The sequence below is a fragment of the Sphaerodactylus townsendi genome, linkage group LG01, assembly GCF_021028975.2.
Source record: "Sphaerodactylus townsendi isolate TG3544 linkage group LG01, MPM_Stown_v2.3, whole genome shotgun sequence".
Lineage (NCBI taxonomy): Eukaryota > Metazoa > Chordata > Lepidosauria > Squamata > Sphaerodactylidae > Sphaerodactylus > Sphaerodactylus townsendi.
Genome location: NC_059425.1, coordinates 32,220,332 through 32,243,182, shown reverse-complemented (window position 1 = coordinate 32,243,182; position 22,851 = coordinate 32,220,332). Strand labels below are relative to the sequence as shown.

The window sequence follows — 22,851 nt, the reverse complement described above, 5'->3', positions numbered from 1 at the left end:
GGGTTTTTTGATCCTGAGCCTACATTACAGATATTTTGGAGAAGACAGTAGAAGGCATTGTCTCTTGGATAAATGTTCTTTGACCCACCATAATTTATTAATTTATTTTTATATTTATACTCTGCCCTACCCCCAATTTCCCCTCCACTCCTCCATATGAAGCCTTCTGGATGACCTTGGGCCAGGCGCAGTTTTCTCAGGACTCTCTCAGCCCACACAGAGACAGGCAATGGCAAATCCCCACTAAACGTCTCTTGCCTTGAAAGCCCTATGGGGTTGCCATAAATCAGCTGTGGCTTGATGGCGCTTTCTGCCACCACCACAAGGAAACATGGACTCCACGGTCAAACTGGTTTTCTCCTTTGAGGTAGAATCAAAATGGAGCCACAACACATTGCAATAAGTATCTTGTGTATTTCCATAGTCGAAGGGAAGAGAGAGAGATTGTTGGGGAACTGCCCTCCCCTCAAAGTCTGATTTCTCTAATCCTAATACAGTCAGTTCTTGGCACTGCTCTCTTGACCGGACCAACCCTTGCCTTGACTACCTTTGGCCGTTCTCTGTTTTGTGCTGCAGAAGCTGTCTGTCTCGTCATCCCATGGGAACTCGCCACAGCTGATCAACACCAAAGAATGCAATGGGAGCATTAACACTACTTGTACCACCCCAGATGAAGCGGAGGACCTGGACACCCGAGTAAGAGGGGAGGGGAGGGAGGGGCTGGATGGGAGGAGAGGGTTATGGGAGAGGGGGAAGCTGTATGACTTAAAAAAAATACCTGGCAAACTCCTGCAGCCAACTTCCCCACTTCTGCAGCCTCTATACATTAATGAGGCAATTTGTACACCTGTACTTGGTTTCTATCATTGTTTTGCTTTTGCTAGCCATTGAGGGTGCAAAGAGATGTGAAGGACACAGGAGAGCCAGCTCCTTGATCAATGGAAATTTAGCTCAAGCAGTCCCTCCCCAATCTTTTCAGATTTCCTTGGGAGCCAATCGCATGCTCTAAAGCTACAGTCGTAGCCATCAGGGCTACAAACTCAGTGTTATGTACTGAGTTTTGCAGAACAGACACAGTCCAGACTGTATCATCATCGCCAATTATGATCATGATATTAACATTCCATGATATTAACATTCCATCACAAAACAAAACCAAGGCTGAAGCAGTGCGAGTGAAGGGATGGCCTGCACGGATAGGAAGGGATTTGAATCTCTAGATCACTGGTCTCAGCCAACAGACATAGTCCTTCAATAGTGGCTCTCAGGAGCACCTTGTACGAGCAGATGGTGGGCTAGAAAGTGAGTAGCTGCATAAGAAATGGGGCTGTGGCTGAGCTTTGCATACAGGAGGTGCCCAGATCGAGCATCCACATCTCCAGTTATAAAAGGTCAGTAGATGCTGTGACAAGTGGCCACCTGAAAAAAATGCTATCAGGGAGAGTAGGCTAGACTAACCTTGTAAGACCAAGACCTTGCTATAAAGCAGCTTCATGGGTACTTGAGTGTTAACATGGGGCGAGTGAATGCATAATTATACCCTCTACACTGGGTGGCCTGATCAGGGATCCTGTGGTGGTGATAAAAGGTGGGAGTGGGCGTTCAGTGCATTTCTCCAGAGATTATACAAATGGGTGCTGCGTTCTCCACCCCTGAAACCCCAGTTCCTTGCTCTTGTGCTGTACTATCCCTATTGCCAGTTTCAAGAGGAACTGTTGTTCATTCTTCTCCAGTTTCTTCATGTGGACATAACATGAAACGTCTTCCTATGGACCATTGGTTCATCTAGCTCAGTATTGTCCACTGTGGCTGGTACCAGACCTCCAAGAGTGTAGGCAGAGGAAGGTCTTTACTGAAATCTGCTAGCTGAGACCTTTTAACTGGAGAGGCCAAGAGCGACCTTTTACACTCAAATCCAGTGCTCTGCCATTGAGTGATAGACCTTACCCTGCAATGGCTGCTTCCTGCTTCAAGCCATTCACCCCTCAAGCTTCAGTCTGAGCTGAAGCAGGAAACAGTCTTTAAGTGCAGAACATGGATAGGCCAGAGGTGTTGATTTACCATGTTGAAAGACTGTCAAAGCTTTGTTTTCTTTGCCTTCCTTTCTCTACCGGATTTGGGTTGCTCAATCAAATTGGTTCTTTTCTTCCTGTACTAGTGCAGGGACCACAGCATTGTACGCAGTACACGCCATCTCCATTTCCATGAATTTCTTTCATTTGTGACTCTTTCTGTCCAGGTGGTTAACCCTTCCTTTCCCAACCCTCGGAGGCGCCTGCGGCTGCGTGACCTAGCAGAGAGGGTAGTGGATGCTTCACAGAACGAACAGGAGCTCAACAAATTGCTCAATGAAGCCTTGTTGGAGAGGGAGACCGTGCAGGTGTAAGTTTCTTGGAGCCCCTTGTATGATTCCTCGGATATCATGGGAACCAGTGAGGGGTAGCGCATTGTGTCCCCATTCTGTCATGAAGTTTAACCTTGGACCAGTCTCAGTCTGCCTGATCTCTGAGAGGAGTTGTGAAAATGAAGTGGGGAAGAGAGAATGTCGTACACTACCCACGCTGGGGAGGAAAGGCAAGATAAAAATGTGATGGATTGCTGGATAAATTATCCAGTTTGGTACAGTAGTTAAGTCAGTTGGACTAGGATCTGTAAGATACAGCAGATTCAGATTCCTGCTTGTGCCATCGAAGCTCAACGGGTGACCTTAGACTGGTCATACTCTCTTAGTCTATCTTATTTCAAAGGTTGTTGTCACATAAAATGGTGGAGAGAAGAATGATCTGGGCTTCTTTGGGTGCCCATTGGAGAGAAAGGTGGAGTATAATTGAAGTAAATAAAATTAATGTTTTTCTGGCACCAGCTTTCCTACTTCTGGGTATGGTCCAACTCTTCCTCCTAGCTGTTTTTTTAACTGCGTAGTTTCTTCCCTCATGGCAAGCAGAAACAATCACTTCAGGCACCTGCTGCCCCCTAGTTACTTCCTCTCCATCTCTCCCTCCTCCACTTGGATTTGCCGTTTACACGTGTCATCTCCTTCCAACTTCAGAATGGTACAGCTTTACTGGGGATTAAAAAAACACACACACACACAAGACATTTTTTTTTAAAAAGCTTTAAGCAGACACAACGATTTCTAACGTCAGCCTTGTGCCTCGTCCGCATGGCCAAGAATAACATTTATTTTCAAAATTGAGGAAAAATGGCTGGGAGCCTTGACAAGATAATACCTAAAATCCATCTTGATGTGAAAGTTTTAGAAACATAAATAACACCTGGGGGCAGGGGGTTGTCCATGTTTCTGCAGGATTGGCCTAAGAGTTTTTGGTGCCCTCTGCTGGGACCTGGCCAGGTGTGGAGTCACAGTGACCCAGGTGGGCCCTCCACTGTTCCCCAGATGCATGCAGAGTGGGAGAGGAAAGGAACCACTGCTGCTGCCACTAGCCACATGGCGTGCGGAGTGTGCTTTCCTGCTTTTTCTTCCTTCCTCCATCAGAGGAATGGAGCCAGCTGGGGCAGGAATGGAAGACCAGCTGAGTGAGCAGCACACCCTGACCTCCAGCGCTACTGCTGATAATGCAGTGAATCTGGGTGACATGATGGGGCTGGTAGTGTCCCTGGGGCTGCCGTGGCTAATCTGTCCCTGCCCAGGACCTGCTCTGTGTGCATTGGTGCCCCCACCCCACCCTTGTGCCACAAGTAATCTCCGAAGTCCCACTAATGGACGGTCTGTCTGTCTGTTTCTGGCAGGCTAAAAGGCAAATCCACCTACCGCCTGTCCATGCGCTTCATTGACCCTGAGATGGAGACACGCTACTCTGTGGAGAAGGAGAAGCAGAGCGGGGCCGCCTTCAGCTGCTCATGCGTTGTCCTCTTCTTTACCGCCCTGGTGGAAATCTTCATTGATCCGCGGTGAGCATTGGCTGGGTCTGTGTTAATGGGCCTCAGAGGAGCCCCTTGGTTAAGCGGGACAGGAAGTGGGGGATTGTCATAGCCTTTTTCAGGCTGTGCTCACGAGAGGTAGAGCCGTCTGCTCAGTGGTGATTCACTGAAGAATGCTTTTAAGTTATTATGCAGGTACGTTATTTTAAAACAAATAATTTGACTGTCTGAAAGTTGAGCTGAAAGCTGTTTTATCCACCCGTCCCTTTTCCTCTCCTCCTCCTCTTCCCTCTCCCTCGCAGGCTGGTGGCAAATTATGTGACGTTCGTCGTTGGAGAGGTTCTGCTGCTCATCCTGACCCTTTGTTCACTGGCTGCCATTTTCCCCAGGGTGAGGGCCTTTCCCGACTGTAGCTCTCCCCAAATAAATGCATAATTATTATTCACTTGTAGCAGCGAACCCATATGCCTGCTCGTGAGACAGTCCTCCGGTTGTGGCAACAGCATATTTTCCCATCGTTTGTACTGTAATATTTGCATCACTGTGAAATCAGGATTTTTCCTTCCACTTCTGCTTCCACTTCTATTGCCAGTCTTGTATGGAACGTTGCCGGAAGGGGCGCCAACCCAGTTATGATGTGAACCACAGTCAGTCTCTCTCTTTTTGTCTGTCTTCCCTTCCGCCACTATCAAGAACTAACAGTATTATACTATGTACTAGCAGACCCCGGCCACGCGTTGCTGTGGCTTATTGTGGTGTAATGGGAAAGGAACAGTAGCAGCAAATCAATTGCAGAGGCCAGCAGTACGTGCTCATGCAAACACGTAGCCTGACACTGTGCGATGTCATTGATGTGTGTGCCCGCATTCCTTGGGGCGGGGGAAAATGGAAAGGCACCCCTCCCACACATCTAGACTGGCTGGTCATGATCCTTTACCTGGGAGTAAGTTTGGCTGGTGGCAATGGGTGTCGCTTCTGAGGAAACCCTCTGAGGGGCGCGATGCAGCCATTCAAAGTATGTCACGGTTGCTGTACTGAGCGTACTCCTGAGTCATGCGTTCCTGGTTTTCTTACCTGTAACTGCAGTATTCAGGGAATGTAGGGTGCCTGGCCCCTCCCTCCCATCCCTTGCATGTCGCCCTTCACTCTCTTCCCTCCCTCACTTCTGTTCCCTTGCATGCCACCCTCCTCTCCTCTCTCTTCCCCCTTCTCTCTCCTCAAGCTAGGGTGGGTGGGCTCATATCAAGATGCTGGGCCCCCTGCCTCCCTCCCCTCCCTTGGAATGCCACCCCTCACTGTAATCCCTCTCCTCTCTCACTTCTCTCTTTCCCTTTTGCATGCCTCCCTCCGTCCCTTTCCTCTCTCCTCCCTTCTCTACTCCCTTGCATGCCACTCTTCCTCCCTCCCTCCCTCCCTCCTCTCCTCTCTCCCTTGTGTGTATGTGCTGTGTGTGTATGTGTTTCCACTTCCACCTGCTACTGCCTATGTACTGTTTCCACTGCTCATATCTGGCCATCTGAGTGAACATTCTAAGCTGCACGAACATTCTAAGGGTGACAATTACACACAGACAGCTGCATGTCCTTCACCATGGAGCGCCAGGGAAAAGGCGTTTTACCTGGGCCAGGTGTGAAATTTCAGGTATGTGAACCTCTAAAAACACTCACACCTGGCTGACTATAGTGGCTGGGAATTTTCAGAGGAATTGGCCCAGCAGTTACTGAGTTATACTACCACTAACAAATACACTGTTAGCTTTTTATATATATAGATAATTACACCTTTCTAAGCCTGTTTTCTTCAATGGACTTAGATGGATGTAACTGTGTTTAAACTGGCACAGTTAATCATGTAAATAAGCCTAAAGTTGATAAACCAGCATTCAGTGTCTCAGATTCTCCCATTACTCCAGTCATGGGAAGTCACTCCAAATGTCAGAGTCTTGTGGTAGACCTCTGTTGAGTCACTGTGGCTATTCCTTCAGTTTCCACTCTGGTTGCATGGATGAAGCTCATACGTGGTACAGACTCCATTCTCCAGGACGCCTCTGATGACCAGTGAAATGGTCTTTGTGTCTTGATCATCTTCCCCTCCAGTCTTTGTGGTGTAGTGGTTAAGAGTGGGTGCACTCTAATCTGGAGAACCGGGTTTTGATTCCCTTCTCTGCCACGAGCTGTGAGGCCCTATCTGGTGAACCACATTAGCTTGTGCACTCCAATGCATGCCAGCTGGGTGACCTTGAGCTAGTCACAGTTCTTCGAAGTTCTCTTAGCTCCACCCACCTCGCAGGGTGTTTATTGAGGGGGGGGGGGATGGAGATTGTAAGCCCCTTTGAGTCTCCTTACAGGAGAGAAAGGAGGGATATAAATCCAAACTCTTCTTATTCTTCTTCTTCTTTCAGGTTTTCCCCAAAAAGCTTGTGGCTTTTTCCACTTGGATTGATCGCACCCGATGGGCCAGGAATACGTGGGCTATGTCCGCCATTTTCATCCTTACGATGGCAGACATTGTAGATATGGTAAGCAGAATGTTAAGAATAGCAGCCCTGGCAGCCCTTTTCTTTGTTACCTCCTTTCTCCAGCTTTGTGGAAAAAAAGAGTCACTTAAAGAAGGTAAGCTGGAGAAAATAATTTTTTTAAAAATACAATGCGATAAAAGTTCTATTGTGGATGGTGGCTGGACTCATTTCACACAGGTGTTGCAGGCTGGTGAAACGGCACTAGTTTGATCAGAGAGTACAACGGGATGAAAAAATAATGCATTCACACTGCTAGCAAGTCTATCCTGCCACCTTTAATCTCAAAGAAAACTGGGCCAGACTACACATGATGCGCCATTCTCTATCTCCTTTCCCTGGCATTTTGTGTAATAAAAAAGACACCTTGAAAGGCTGTAATCTGGAATGGAAGAGCAGCAAGGAGCGGTTGCTTTCACCTTTGCTCCTCTTGCTAAATTTTTTTTCTCCTTTTGTTGCTTTCCTATTCTGGGACAACGGTACAGGGAACAATGGAGTGTGTGTGGAGACGAACAGTGTTCATGAGACAGTGGCAGGGGGAGGTTAAGTGCCTCGACTTACATGCGGGTCGACTTACACACGAGTATATATGGTAGTCCTTCTGCAGCGTGCTCCTAGCAGTCGCCTTTCTTGGTCACATTAAAATGACAAGCACCAGGGATCCCCAGGTCACATTTAATTTGGTGTTCTCTTCATGCAATGGGTCTGTTTGGAGTTAAGCAACCCCAGGGGTCTTCCCAGTATCTTTTGCCAAGTCCTCTTTTTGTTTCCTGCCACGCCACTGACGTCGATTATGACCTCCCTTCTTCTTCTCGTCTAGCTGATAATTGTTTACAGAACTGTAAAGCACAGGGCATTAAGTGAAATTAGCTAAAGGCCAGCTGCGGCAGATTATTTTTAGAACCTGTTAATAATTGCCTAGACCTTGAACCCTTGTCTCCCAATGCTGATATGGAAAGGCTGCCATTTCCTCGCTGGGTGGCTTGAAGAAGAGGTGGGTGTGGAAAGAGAGCCCTGACTTTTACCCATGCGTGTAAGAAAGAGACTGTTGCTTAGTACTTCTTGTGACAGCCACGATCAGCAAGGATCATGTTCCAGAATGTGTTTGAGCATTCTTTAGTCAAATGAATGAAGGGGTTATGGACTTTTAATGAGTCAGAGAAGAATGGAGATTGCATTTCTGGGAATACACTGTCCTAAGACTAATGCTTTTAGCGAGTAAGATGCTTCTCTCTGGCAACTCAGTTTCATACCTAAAGGGGATGCCAGAAAGTAGATTAACGTGTTAGATTGGACTGAAGGAGATTCTGATTCAAATCCTCATTCAGCTGACTTTGGATCAGTCGGTCCCCCCATCACCTGCCTGGGCTGTCCTACCTCACAAGGTTGTGTAGAAGATAAAATAGAAGAATGGAGAACAAACATGCAACTATGAAGCCCCTGGAGCAGGGGTCTTCAAACTATGGCCCTCCAGATGTTCATGGACTACAATTCCCATCAGCCCCTGCCAGCATGGCCAAGTGGTAGGGCTCATGGGAATTGTAGTCTATGAACATCTAGAGGGCCATAGTTTGAAGACCCCTGCCCTGAGGATAGGCAGGGTAAAAATGTGAAAATCAATAGGCCCAGCTGTCTCACTGAAGGGTGGGATCCTGTATGCATTAACCTTCCACATGTCTGCTCCATGTAGCTCACAGATGGTCCCAGCCAATGTAAAAAGTGACACTGGGTGTAGAAGTTCATTACCTTTTTCAATGACTGGAGAAATGAATAGCCTTTACAATTATGAAAATGAACCTGAACATTGCACGGGCACCATTTAAAAGTGCTTTCCCTGAAGCAGTGGGATGTGATCTGTGTGCTGATTCTACCCTTCCCGGTGTCGAGGACAAGCAGAATAAAGTGTGCAGGAGAACTGCAAGTATGCAAAGTGTGGAAAAACATTTGTTCAATCCTAATGAAAGGACTGCGTGAGAAGTTTAGTTCCTCTTTTAAATGTGGTGCTGGGATGACAAAAGAATTTGCCTGTGTGACAGCGCACACACCCTGGGTCTTGTTTGAAATGATGCAGTGGGAGCATGAGGAAGAGAGGTGGCTGTGGCACATTTACATTGCAAGCTGCATGAGACGCTGGCTTGGATCCAGGCTGATGTTTCTGCAGGTGGAAGGACTTCCACCTGGGCAGCTTCATTTCCCCACCTCCCCCATTCATCTGCCATCCAAAATCCTATTTCTGGGGAAGTATTTGGAACAGGATTTGGGGGGGACATGATGGGGGAAGTAGTAGATAGTGTAGAGCTTGATGGGCAAACTTGGTAAAGGGTGCAGTCATCTGTTCACGCTTGTGCGGTGAGGGGGCTAGAATGTCAAAGTTAGAGGACCCGAGTTCAAATACCCACTCTGCCAGGAAGCTCCCTGGGTGACCTTAGCAGTGGCCAATCTCTGTCATTCAGCTTCACCTATCTAACAGGGTGGTTGTGAGGAGAAAATGGAGGGGAAATGCACAATGTTCTTGGATGAAGGGTGAGGTGAAGTGCAAGATGGCACGAGGGGGGACCAGAGGCCATGAGCCACAGCATGGAAGCACAAGAACCAACTTGCCTCATCGGCGGTCCCCATTGGCATATATTCTTGCTTCAAGCAAATCTCCTTGCCCCTTCAAAAAGTAGTGTTTCTCCTCGGTTGAAGCAGGGCACTCTCTCAACAAGCCCGGTCCCATAGTTTCTTTTGCCTCCTCAGCTCAGCTGCCAGCAATATTACACAGTCATCAATGTCACTACATCGACATCGGAGCTGCCTTTGGGGACCTGTGTGGAGAACCCCAAGTACTATAGCTACATCGCTGTGCTGGCGCTCATTGCCACCATTATGCTGGTGCAGGTCAGCCACATGGTCAAGCTCACCCTCATGCTGATGATCACTGGGGCCGTGGGGGTGGTGAACATCTACGCCTGGCGACACATCTTCGACACGTACGACAAGCAGAGGTTCCTGGAGACCACGTAAGCACCTTTGGGCTAGGAAGGGGATGGGAGCTCTGAGCTCAGAATGTGATTCCCTCCAGGAAGGAAAGATGGCCTCCCTGAGCAGCTAGCGCCACCTAGTGTTGATTCCACAGTGTGGCTATGAAGCTGTATTGCCTGCGTCATTTTTAAAAACGAGTTCTCGTTGTTATTCCTTATCCTCGAGAACCAGTGTGGTGCAGTGGTTAGAATGTTGGACTAGACTTGCACAGGTGTCAAACTCAGGCCTTCCAGGTATTCGTGGACTACAATTCCCATCAGCCCATGCCAGCAGGGCCAATTGGCCATGCTAGCAGGGGCTGCTGGGAATCGTAGTCCATGAACATCTGGAGGGCCTGTGTTTGACACCTCTGTAAGAGTATGGAAGCTTGCTGTGTGACTTGGGGCCAGGCAACACACACTCTCAGCCTGATCTACCTCACAGAGTGGTTGTGAGAATAAAATGGAGGAGCGGAGAACAACGTAAGCCGCCTTGGATCTCCTTTGGGGAGAAAAGTGGGGTAAAAGGGAAGTAAAGAAATAACAAAATCCTTCCTTTTAAAAGTGCCACATAGCGCTGTATGCAGTACAAGGAGGCCAGTCTCTGCCCTGAGGAGCTTGCAGTCTGAAATGTGACCCAAAGAAGGGAGCAAAGAGAGGGGAGGAAGATGGAAGCAAGGACAGGCTGGGAAAGAATCTCAGTTCATTCCAGGTGAAACTAAAGTTCAGAGACAAAAAGAGGACTTGTGTGTCGTTTTGAGAGAGGTGGGTTTTGAAGGCAGACGAGCCTTGACGGATGGCCTCAGGCTGGTGTTCTGGGGAGGCAGTTCTGTGCATGGGGAGGAGTTGTTTGAGGAAGCGAGAAGCCATCAGGCAGGTCTGAGTGATGGAGCTGGAGTAGTGGAGGCTGCAGGCAGAGTTAGGCAAAAATTCTAAATGCACATCTCTCTAGAAGCCACCTGAGGCCAGGGCGGGTGTGTAAGTTCTTGCTAAAAAAAGCACTCAAAGCGTTCTCTCCCTCCCAGGTGTCTGGGTGACCAGAAAAGAGGTTATGAATTCACCCAAAATCACATGGTAGAGCATTCTCTAGACTTCAACACTTCAGATTGCAAGTGTAGGGTGTTTTTTTTTTGAGCGATTCTCCCATGTAAAAAAATCCCAGAAGTGGCTGAATCTAGAACACCAGCATCTATAATATGGACATCCTTTTCCCCTTCGATGCGCTAGTTTCCTGCCTACAGAGTCATCCCCCGCCCCATCCCAGAAGCACAGCTGCATATGTGATACATGCCGTTTGGAAGTGGTATATTCCAGGAAGGGCTCTGGCATGTGATTTTGAAGAACACGTGGTTCTCTGGTCTTAGTTCTGCCTCTCTCTACAGGTCCAAACTTGTTCCATCCAAGTACTCCATGACAGTGATGGTGTCTATTATGATGCTGAGCTTCTATTATTTTTCACGCCATGTAAGTAATCCACTCCAGAGGCTGTTGGGTTGGTGGTTGCCATCAAATACACTTGCTGATAAAAAAACCTCAAAGTGTATGTGCAAGTGAGTAATGACCTGAACTCGCTGTTCTCTATGTCAGGAGCTGTTTTGTTGATTTGGTGATTCTTGGATACTTTGGTTAATTGGGTCAAGCTGAAGAAACCCTGAAATCAAACTCTGCAGGAGTTTGGTCAGCCTGAGAAAAGTCTTTTTGTATCCATATTATTTACAACCACAGTCGTTTTTGTGCCTTTAAAATCCAAGCAGTGGCCTAGTGCCAAGGGGGTGGAGTGTGTGTGATGCACCAGGTATGCACCCCTGCAGGGGCATTCTGGGGTGTGGCGGATGGGAGCATGGCAGGGGCGCAGGGCGCACGTGTGACCCGAGCACATTTCCCCCTCACTGTGCCCCTGAATCCAAGTATTCTAGAGAGAGACTGTGGTCACCTCTATTTATGTAGTAGTAGATGGCTGTATTCTTTTTGTGAAAATTGTTCAACATTAGAGAATCTGTACTATGGGGATACTTTTATGTATTTTGCAAGAATTGTGTAGGTTTGAGGATAGCAATATTATATTTGATTTTGTGGAATGAATCTTGTGTTTTTTCTTCACTGATATACTGGGGACTCAGGTGTTAATTATACCGTCCCAAGGAGTCGCTTCCTCCCCCCTTGTTGCAGCTTGTACCCCTTAATCCGCACTTCTCCCCTCCCCACCCCTGATATGAGGTCTGTAATTTAGGTGCTATAATTAGAGTATATTAGATATTTAATTTGACTATTACAGGCCATACCTTGTTATGAATTGTCGATAACCCACCAGAAATTGTAATCAAATTTTAGTTAGTTTAGACTAAGGTGATAGGTTAGGACTAGATAGCTATTTGAGCTGGATTGTTTAGTGAGGATATTAGTTAGGTTTGTTAGATAAGAGAGAGGCTGGTGAAGCCATGGGGGCACCAACCCTGGGGCTAGGGATCCCTGTGCTGATGGGACGGGGTAGATATTGCGGTAGGCGGCGGCCACATGATAGAAGACGTACGAGATATAGTTATGCTCGTCCGCCTTCTGACCTCCGACCTATCCCGAGAAACGATGGTGGTTTGGATCAGGGACACTCTGCTTCGTCTTTGGTGTTAATTAATGCCAGGTCCATCAATAATAAGACGCTGATACTCCGGTGATTTTCTCGGAGCTCAGCAGGTGGACTCTGGCAGGCATTACCGAAACCTGTGCGCGAAGGTGAGACCGTCGCCTTTGGCGAAGTCACTCGGTTTCGCATGCCTCCACCGATCACGAACACAGGGCCGGGGTGGGGGGTGGGGTGGCATTGTTCCTCCGTGAGTCTATTCCCTCTAGGGCAGTCCCCACCCCGGAAATCACCGGCATAGAGTGTGTCGGCCTGGAGTGGTTGGCCTTGGAGAGGTTGGCTGTTCTCCTGGTGTACCGGTCGCCTAGCGCACCGGGAGACAGCCTGCCACGGCTGCTGGAGGTGGTGTCGGACTGGGCGTTGCGGTTCCCCAGACTTATTGTCTTGGGGGACTTCAACGTCCACGTCGACGCTGCCTCATGTGTGGCGGCCGTGGACCTAGTGTCATCCATAGCGACACTAGGACTCTCCTTAATAAACTCTGGCCCCACCCATGAGGCCGGGCACACGCTGGATTTGGTCTTCGGGTTGGGGATAAATTTGGTCGTATCCTCTACTGACAGAGTGGCATGGTCCAACCATTATGCCTTGAAGGTCCGGGTGGACTTGCCACAACACCCCCGTCTAGGCGACGGGCTGATTTATGCCCGCCCGCGGAGACTTATGGATCCACTTGGTTTCCTGAATGCGCTTCGGGACCCTGACCCTACCGGCACACTCGATGAGCAGGTGGAGGACTGGAATGCCCGGCTCTCCGATGCCATCGATGTTGTTGCCCCCCGGCGTCCTCTACGTCCCCGTTCCAGACGCGCTCCATGGTATACAGAGGAGTTGTGCCAGATGAAACGGGGACTTAGACGTCTAGAGCGAGTGTGGAGGAAATCTCGTGACGAAGCTGCGCGAACATCTTATAGGACGTTTATGAAAGCCTATGAGATGGCGATGCATGACGCGAAGAGGGTTTTCTTCTCCTCCTCCCTCGCGTCCGCTAGCTCTCGCCCAGCTCAATTGTTTTGTATAGTTCGGTCATTGACCTCCCTGTCGGGGAGTTCATCAAATTCTCAATTGGATATTAGCTGTGAGGCATTCATGAGCTTCTTTGCGGATAAGGTTGCGTCGCTCCGCCACGACCTTCCACCCACGTTGGCTACAATTAGTGAACTGGAGACTCCCTTGTTTGGCCCGGTTCTCCCTGCTCTCTGAAGCCGCTGTCGACAGTGCCTTAGCTGCTGTTAGACCTACTACCTGTCCTCTGGATCCGTGCCCGTCCTGGCTTGTTAAAGCTTGCCAGGCGGAGCTACTACCCCATCTGTTGAGTATAATCAATGGCTCCCTCGAGCAAGGAGCCTTCCCGGATGGGTTGAAGGAGGCAGTGGTCCACCCACTCTTAAAAAGACCATCATTAGATCCGAGAGATCTGGCCAATTACCGCCCCGTCTCGAATCTTTCGTTTCTGGGGAAGGTAATAGAGAGTGGTGTTGGAGCAGCTTCAAGGTTTTCTGGATGACGCATCGGCTTTCGACCCCTTCCAGTCCGGCTTCCGTGCTGGGCATGGGATGGAGACTGTTCTCGTCGCCGTCACAGATACGCTCCGCATCCAGCTTGACCGAGGCGGATCGGCGCTGCTGGTGTTGTTAGATCTTACCGCAGCGTTTGATATGGTCGACCATGACCTTTTGACCCACCGCCTGGCTGTCTCCGGAGTACAGGGCACTGTCCTTCAGTGGATAGTCTCGTTTCTCCGGGGCCGGAATCAGCAAGTGAGGTGCGGGGATCAGGCCTCCCGGAAGTGCCCGCTTCAATGCGGTGTACCCCAGGGGGCACTACTATCCCTGCTGTTGTTTAACATCTATATGCGACCCCTTGTTCAGCTGGTGCGGAGTTTTGGGCTGATTTGTCATCAGTATGCAGATGACACTCAGCTCATTCTGTTGATGGAGGGGGGAGCAGCCGCCGCCCCTGCGGCTCTACAGCACTGTTTGGAGGCGGTAGCTGGTTGGTTGCGACAGAGCAGGTTACAACTGAACCCATCGAAGACGGAGATCCTCTGGCTTGGCCGTGAGGGGGAGGGGGGACCTTCCAGCCGCCGGTGTGGGAGGGGGTCACATTGGCGCCGACCCCCTCCATCCGCAGCCTGGGGGTCCACCTGGATTTGTCTCTCTCAATGGAGACCCAGGTGGCCCATACAACCCGGGCTGCTTTTTTCCACCTTCGCCAAGCCCGGCGGCTGGCTCCCTTCCTCTCCCAAGCAGACCTAGCCACTGTGATCCATGCAACGGTCACCTCCAGATTGGACTATTGTAACTCACTCTACGCGGGCCTTCCCTTGCGCTTGATCCGGAGATTAAAACTGGTCCAGCATGCAGCGGCGCGCCGCTTCGCTGACGGTAGCCACCTGGGAAACACATCCAGCCGGGTGTTGGCGCCAGCTGCACTGGCTCCCAGTAGAGTTCCGGATCACTTTCAAGGTGTTGGTGTTGACCTTTAAGGCCTTACGCTGCCTGGGACCATCGTATCTTCGGTGACCGCATCACCTCATAATGCCCCTGCACGGCCTCTCCGGGTCAGCTGAGGCCAATTTATTGGTGGTCCCTGGCCCTCAATGATGCGGCTGGCCTCCACACGGGCCAGGGCCTTTACGGCTCTGGCCCCGCCTGGTGGAACGCTCTCCCTCCAGCTGTCCGGCCCTGTGGGACCTTTGGCGAAGTTCCGCAGGGCCCGCAAGACGGAGCTGTTCCACCGGGCCTTTGGAGGAACTGGCCGCTGATGTGGTGCCCCCCTTCCCTGTTTGGCCCTCGCCCGACCCGGACAATTGGGTCATTGTCATCTAGCGAGACCACCATGCCTCCCCTGGGGTGGGGGGTGGGGAGGGAATCTTAAAATTAAGATGTTGGGCCCATTTATATTTTTACTCTTCTGATAATTGTGGTTAACTGTTGCTGCTTTTAATGTTTTATTTACTTATACTATTGTTTTTACCTGTTGTACACCGCCCAGAGCTCTTCGGGGATGGGGCGGTATAAAAGTTCCAAAAATAAATAAATAAATAAATAAATAAATAAAGAAAGAAAGAAAGAAAGAAAGAAAGAAAGAAAGAAAGAAAGAAAGAAAGAAAGAAAGAAAGAAAGAAAGAAAGAAAGAAGAAGAAGAGTTTGGATTTATATCCCATCTTTCTCTCCTGTAAGGAGACTCAAGGTGGCTTCCAGGCTCCTTTCCCTTCCTCTCCCCACAACAGACACCTTGTGAGGTAGATGGGGCTGAGAGAGTTCCGAAGAACTGTGACTGGGCCAAGGTCACCCAGCAGGAGTGTAGGAGTATGGAAACACATCTGGTTCACCAGATAAACCTCTGCCACTCAGGTGGAGGAATCAAACCCAATTCTCCAGATTAGAATCCACCTGCTCTTAACCACTACACCACGCTGTATTGATTGCCTGTGGTGCAGAGTGATTTGGTATAGTTAAGCCTAAGGTACCTACCCCGCCCTTGGTATTATGGGAGATCTGCCCATGGCAAGAAAATGGGCAGGAGGAGCAATTGCCAGGGTGCCTTGAATGTGGAGTAGAACCTGGGTTCAAAACCTCACTCTGCTATGAAGTTTTTGGGCAATGCTGGGCCAATCACTGTCAGCCTATCCAATTCACGGGGATTGTTTTGATGTTCAGATGAGGAATGGAGACTCGTATATGCTACCCTGAGCTCCGTAAAGTACACAGGAGATACAAATGTGATTGACAGTCCTAAGACCTTGGAAAGCAGCTGCCAGTCAGAGTGGACCAAGCACAGGGCTAGCTGGACCAGTGTGGTGTGACTAAGGTTGGGCCCGAATGTGGGCAGTGGCTGTGTGATTGTTCTGATGTGCTCTATGGATGTTCAGATGCTGCCTAGAAAGACATTTGCATCGTCATTTTTCTGCCATGGCAGGTGGAGAAGTTGGCCAGGACTTTATTCTTGTGGAAGATTGATGTGCATGATCAGAAGGAGCGCGTGTACGAGATGAGGCGTTGGAACGAGGCCCTTGTTGCCAACATGCTGCCAGAGCATGTGGCTCGACATTTCCTTGGCTCCAAGAAACGGGATGAGGTAACCACTGATGGGGCGAAAGAGCAGAACTTCCAATCGAGAGCAATGCTGGAATGGTTTGCTTGGGGAATATCGTTGGATAAGAGCTACATGGAATCTCTCTGAGCAGAGGCAGTATATCTCTGAGTAAAGAGACAGGTCATCACTACCATGTGGCTCTCACCTTAACATTCTGCTTGTGATCTTCTCACATGTGGTTAGCAGCTGCTGGAACACAGAATGCTGGGCTTGTGCTTGGCTCTAACAAGGCAGTTCTTGTGCGTTTGTAGAAGGAACTGCACATTTCACTCCCGCTTCTGAATCCCAGATGAAACTCTCATGTCTGTTGGAGCTGACATAAACAGCCTTTTGCTTATTGTGTCTTCCCCTAGGATTGACCATTTGGCAATACTTAGGTCACAGGCCTATGGTAGGTCCAGTCCTCTGGAATAGCCTTCCAGAATGGCTGCATTCAGGGAGGCATGTAAGACAGTTTTCGTTCAGGTTGGTCTTGGCCAATCTGGCCGTGTGCTTTTAACTTGTGTGTGTGTGTTTTTTTAATCTTGACAGCGGGTATGTTTTTGAGTCTTGCAGCTTTCCCCCCCATGTTAGACATCTGATCTCCAAGCAGTTAACGCAGAAGTCCTCATTTCATTTATTATTCACTTTATTTAATTTATATCCCACCCTTTCCCTGCAGAGCACAGGGCGGGTCACAACATGAAATAACAGTCGATAAAACTTTATAAATATAACATTCCCATAAAGCAGTTAAAAACAATCTAAAACAATACAAATCAGCCGAAGTGCACATTTATAAGTTAAACCAATGGCACAAACAAACAAACAAACAAACAAACAAACAAACCAACCAACCAACCAACCAACCAACCAACCAACCAACCAACCAACCAACCAACCAACCAACCAACCAACCAACCAACCAACCTTTCCACCCCCACCCCCCACCCGGGCAGCCAAAAGAGGTGGTCTATACAGTATTTAATCTGGCTGGCTAGATGAAAAGACCTAGTAGAACAGCCATGTCTTGCAGACCCTGCAGAATTGCCACAACTCCCACAGGGCCCTAGCATCACTTAGTAGCTTATTCCACCAGGCCGGAGCCAGGGCCATAAATGCCCTGGCTCTCATTGAAGCCAGCTGGATGATGTCTCTCCGGCAAGGGATCAACAGGAGGTTTCAGGGCAATATGGGGAGATGCGGTCTCAAAGGTTTTGGAATTTAGATCTACCTATGGCTGGAAATTGCTGTGAATGATTCAAAAGCTAGTTTTATAGTTGGACTTCCATAGAATGACTCTCAATACCTATTAAGCGCTTGCCCTGAATTGTGGCTGTGTCCCCTCATTTTTCCTTTTCTCCGTCTTCCCTGCTCTTCAGGAGCTGTACAGTCAGTCTTATGATGAAATTGGTGTCATGTTTGCCTCTCTCCCAAACTTTGCGGACTTCTACACGGAGGAGAGTATCAACAATGGTGGGATCGAGTGCCTGCGCTTCCTCAACGAGATCATCTCAGATTTTGATGCGGTGAGTCCATCCTGTCTGTAGAAGTGGTAGAGAGTGGTCAGTTGGCCCAAAATCAGGCAAAGCTTTATTTGTCTGAGTGGCTACTTTGCATCTTTGTAGAGAGACATGCTTGCAGGGATCTCTAGTCTTGTTGTGCCTGTGGGGACTTTATGAATGTTGAGAATTGGGAGCATGCGCTAGTAAATTGAGAGCATGCTCTATTATTATCTGAATCTAGACAAGGTGGAGGTTCTCTATGTTCTTAATTCCTGAGTCCATGAGATCCAGAGGCACCTGGTTTTAGATGGGGTTGTATTGACAGAAGGACCAGGTGTGAGACCTGGGCGTGCTCTTTCATTGCTGTCCCTTGAAGTTCAGGTGGCAGTGGTGGCCAGGAGGGCCTTCCAGCAGCTTTGGCTGGCTTGCCAACTCCATCTGTTTTTGGACAAAGGGGACCTGGCCACAGTGTTACATGCTCTGGTAACCTCCTGATTGGATTACTGTAATGTGCTCTATGTAGGGCTACTCTTGAAGACAATCTGGAGGCTGGAGCTGGTGTAGCATGCTGCAGCTAGGCTGGCTGCTGGTACATCTGGCCAAATATATATTATGCTGGTCCTCAAGAAATGGCACTGGCTCCCAATTTGCTTCCAAGCCCAATTCAAGGTGTTGACATATACAAAGCCCTAACCCTATTTAAAAGAATGCCTGCACCTGTATATACCTGCCCGGGCACTGGCAGCAAACTGACTCAGAGGTTTGCTGGGTGCCTAACCTTTATGAGTTTGGCGTCTGGCGAAGAATTTCCTCTTCACCTAGCCATTTGGTTAGTCTCCCTAGATACCCCCTTCTATTATACTGCTGGTTGGGGGGACTGGAATGAGATTTAGGGTTGGGATTTTAACTTTTGTATGTTGTATTGTTTTTAACCTGCTTGCAGGTATGTATTTTACGTATGGAGATGGTTTTATGTATGGAGATGTTTTAATGTTGTGGCCACTTTTGAGTTCTTGCGTATAAATTTTAAAAATAAATTTTAAAAAACAAAATTTTTAAAATTTCAGATTTTTCTGCAAACCTGGAATATTTTTCAAGTTTACAGAATGATCTGTCTTGTCTGTTTATGGCTCTAATCTCTGGATTTAAGCATCTACAGATGTTGCCAGTTAAATCATTAGACATTTAGATGCTTGTTAAAGAGCAAGTGGGTACCCATTCATAGGCATGAACTCTTGATATGGGTTTCTCCTCCCTTGCCTTGCTATATAAAGGCATGCAAGCCTTACATAATTACTGTGCAAACTGGGGAAGGGCTACTCCAGCTAAACCATCTCAGTTAAACTAATGGTATGTCACATTCTTCCAGGAATGGGGCACATCTACCCACTTTTCCACCACAGGAAGTAAATTGTTGGCTGGGGAAATATCCTTTGCATTTCCTTGGCTTTTTCAATGGCCTTGCTATCATATTTCCCTGAAAAGGAAATCACCTTGAATATAATACAACTCTTCTAAAAACAGTTTTTGTGCAGAATCTTTTTTTTACTATTGTACATACCTGCAGATTCTAATTGAAGCCAACCCCTTATTTTTCCTGATGGCACTCCTGCGGGGAAAAGAACTACCCTTCCTTTTGTGCAGTTAGGGTAATCACCCGTTTGATGCCTGCAGTAATGACGGGGCTGGGGTGTCCCTTTGCCTCCTGATGTGCACAGTTGCTGGACGAGCCCCAGTTTCGGTGTATCACCAAGATCAAAACCATTGGCAGCACATACATGGCCGCTTCTGGAATGACTTCAGATGTCAGCACCAATGGATACAATAATGCTGTTAAGGTAAGGAAGAACAGAGTGACAGGGATCGGGGGGGGGGTGTGCCCAAATGCACCCATTTATTATGTATTTCTCATAATGTATTGCACTTGAACCTTCTTCCCCTTGTGGAATTCAAGATAGCAAATGAGGGGGTTACCAGGTGGTCCCTCATCCTGGCGCTGAGCAGACCCAGGCAGCTTTGCTTCAGCAAGGTAGCTGTCTCATGTGACCTCTGACTCTATCCTGGGCTCCAGTTGCTTATGTTTATTGCCCTGCAGCTCAAACTCGGTGTATTCCCCTTCAGCATCCAGCTGTTCTGTTCTCCCTTCCCCCCCCCCCCACCTTTTTGTCCTCAGAAGGAAGATCTTTCTGAAAAGGAGCGCTGGCAGCACTTAGCCGATCTTGCTGACTTTGCCTTAGCCATGAAAGAGACGTTGATGAACATCAACTACCAGTCCTTCAATAACTTCATGCTGCGAATAGGCAAGTCAGACCAGTGGGTGTGGGAGCAGGTTGGGTTACTATGAGCTTGAACTACCTCTGAAAGGAAATCGGGGGGGTGGGGGCTCATTGAAAGCTTTGTGCCTGGTGTGAAAAAAAGTGGGTAGAGAGACTTTTTGTCCCGCTCCCTTTAATTGTAGGAGTTGGAGTCACTCAGCGAAATTGACTGGCAGTAAGGTCAGAAAATGGACAAAAAGGAAATATTTCTGCATGCGACGCAGAGTTGTTGTGTGGAATTCACTATGATGCAATGTGGTGATGACCATTGGCTTAAAAAGGAACAGATTCATGGAGGAAACGTCTAAATGCATTTCTTAGCTATGGTAGCTAATGAAACTTCCATGTGCAGGGGCAATATACCCCTCTGAATCAGATGCTGGGCACTGACAATGCCCTTGCTTGTGGCCTTGTTAACTAGATGGACTTTTGGCCTGTTACAGTAGGGCTTGAAAAGTTCCTAATTGTCCCTCCCCCCTTCCCCCCCACACACCAATCTTAAACTGGCCATGAAGACAGTATACTTAACTGAAACATTTTTTTTTGATGGCGCCAACAGGCATGAACAAAGGAGCCGTGCTGGCAGGAGTCATTGGTGCCCGCAAGCCTCACTATGACATTTGGGGGAACACAGTGAATGTAGCCAGCCGAATGGAGTCTACAGGAGTCATGGGAAATATACAGGTGGGGTGTACCCTTTCAGCCCCCCCCCCCCCCCAAGTGAAAAAGATGTTGGTAGCGGCAAGGGAAATATCACATATGTACACTAGTGCTGTACATTTGGAAGTGTGGTGGTGGTGAAGGACTCAGTGTCTTCCCATCAGGTACCAGTGGGGTAGCTTGGAAATTGTGGCCACAGGGAGGGAGCGAAAAGATGGCATTTCCAACTTAAACAGGAATCACTCCAATCTAGCTACCTTTTAGCAGGTAATTCAGGCCTGGGTGTGACCTGGCTTTTGGCCTCTGGCTAGGTGAGCCCCATCCATAGAACCAGCCCCACCCTGGGATACCCTTGTAGTTTGTCACCTATTTTGTGGACCTGTAGAATTGAACTTTTTGTAACATGAGTCCCCAGCATGGGAGAAAAGCAGGGTAAAAATATGCTTAAAGACCGACCTGCATCAGGGGTTTCCAGTCATGTAGAAACGTACCTCAGTATTTCCCCAGCCCATGGGAACATCATATAAGCAGTGGTGGGACTCAAATAATGTAACAACTGGTTGTTTACAAGCACCATTTTAACAACCAGTTCTGCCGAAGTGGTGCGAACCTGCTGAATCCCACCATTGCATATAAGCATAATCAATCCGGCTTCCCAAGTTTCATTCTAGGGTCCCCTTGTGAGCCAGCCTAAAAGAGATGCTGCCAGGCGACAGAACAAACTGGAATAACAGGTGGTCGCTGTTTAGAAAGCCTCAGACATGTATACAGTGTAAACATCTTGTTCCTTGCAGGTGGTGGAAGAGACCCAATTGATCCTGAAGGAACATGGTTTCCGCTTCTTGCGCCGAGGGCCCATCTTTGTTAAAGGCAAAGGAGAACTGCTGACCTACTTCATGAAAGGCCGAGACAAGCAAGGCTCTTTTGTCAATGGCTCCTCCGTGACTTTGCCTCACCAGGTGGTAGACAGCTCATGACGACTCTTGGGCTCTCCGTAAGCCGGTTGCAGATCAGAGCAGGTACCAAAGTGAGGATGCCCCAAAATGGTTTTCAGTGATAACACCAGGTGGGAGACTGATACCAACACCATAACCACAGACATTTACTTTTCTGAGACACCACTCCCCACCCCCTTTGCCTGTTCCTTTCTTCTGAACATGTGTTACTCGTATGGGGGCTCTCCTCAGCATCTGTCTTTGCATTGGGTGTAGATGTGGGGAAAGGAGATCTTGGTAGGAGAGTCCTATGTTTTGCACAAGGGCCTTGCACACATTTGTGTCTGAATGTAGTCAGGGGAGGCTGGATCCCCAACGCAGCATTGCTCAGGTAGGACTGCCTTGCCCAATACCCCTGCTGTGCATCTATCTTTTTAGTCGACATGAGGGGCGGGTGTCGTGGCTTTTTTAAGTGGTCACAGACCTAACCTTTGCATAGAGCTTATTGCTGGAATAAATTGCAAACTCAGGGTAGGTGTTAACAGCAAGCAGCTATCTGGGAGAGAAAGCCATGCTAGGGCACGCATGGGATTTATTTTTCATAAAGTAAGCACACATTTGCCACCAAATCACCATGGCTAGGGAGAAAAAAAGCTCAACCTCTTTCTTTTGCCGCTAAGATATATAAATGACAGATTAACTTTATATTTTTAATTGCGTCTTAATTCCAAAAGCGGGGGAGGAGGGGACTCAGAGTGCCCTTCTGCTGCTCTCGTGTCTGCTCTTGCTCAGAAGGAAAAGATTTATAAGGCCTGGTCGAAGACTGTTTTTATTACTGCCTTCATCCAATTGGTACGTTGAATTCACATAAAAATTGTAATTATTTCTCTAGTTTCTCAAATAGAATCAGTTGGATTTTAAGAAGTTGTGTCGTGTCTTCTTGTTGTCTTTGTGAGATGTGTGTGTGTGTGTGGGGGGGGTGAGTTAACAGTAGGGTTCAGGAATGGATTGCATCTTGCCCCTGCACAGTGGCGGAAACGCAGCTCCACCAGCATAAATTGGAGGCTCGGGGACTGTTTGCACGCTATTGTGCGAGCAGCCCCCACTTTCTCTCCACCCGGCGCCCATGCTGCCCTCCGACCTCCAGGGGTCAGAGGGCAGCGTGGGCGTGTCCCTCCAGAGCAGCGCTGGACGGGAAGGTGAGTGGAGGGGGAGGGGAAAACCGGCATTTGCTGTGCAATTAAGGGCAGATGTTTGAGCTAAGCTGCTTACTATTTGTTATTTTTAAAATAAAATATAGCAATCAATGCTATATCCTC

General features: G+C 48.4%; 1 protein-coding gene across 1 annotated transcript in view; it reads left to right on the top strand.

Annotated features, from left to right (window-relative positions):
- Positions 1-22,453, top strand: part of ADCY3 (adenylate cyclase 3) — a 30,805-nt gene extending 8,352 nt beyond the window's left edge. The window contains exons 2-14 of the mRNA XM_048516970.1: positions 577-696; positions 2,240-2,382; positions 3,751-3,912; positions 4,185-4,272; positions 6,284-6,400; positions 9,137-9,399; positions 10,782-10,863; positions 15,962-16,120; positions 17,500-17,646; positions 19,341-19,460; positions 19,796-19,922; positions 20,497-20,621; positions 21,392-22,453. Coding sequence (XP_048372927.1) covers positions 577-696; positions 2,240-2,382; positions 3,751-3,912; positions 4,185-4,272; positions 6,284-6,400; positions 9,137-9,399; positions 10,782-10,863; positions 15,962-16,120; positions 17,500-17,646; positions 19,341-19,460; positions 19,796-19,922; positions 20,497-20,621; positions 21,392-21,574 — 1,836 coding nt within the window. The 3' untranslated portion in view covers positions 21,575-22,453. The remainder of the gene's footprint in view (positions 1-576; positions 697-2,239; positions 2,383-3,750; positions 3,913-4,184; positions 4,273-6,283; positions 6,401-9,136; positions 9,400-10,781; positions 10,864-15,961; positions 16,121-17,499; positions 17,647-19,340; positions 19,461-19,795; positions 19,923-20,496; positions 20,622-21,391) is intronic.
- Positions 22,454-22,851: the final 398 nt, after the last annotated feature.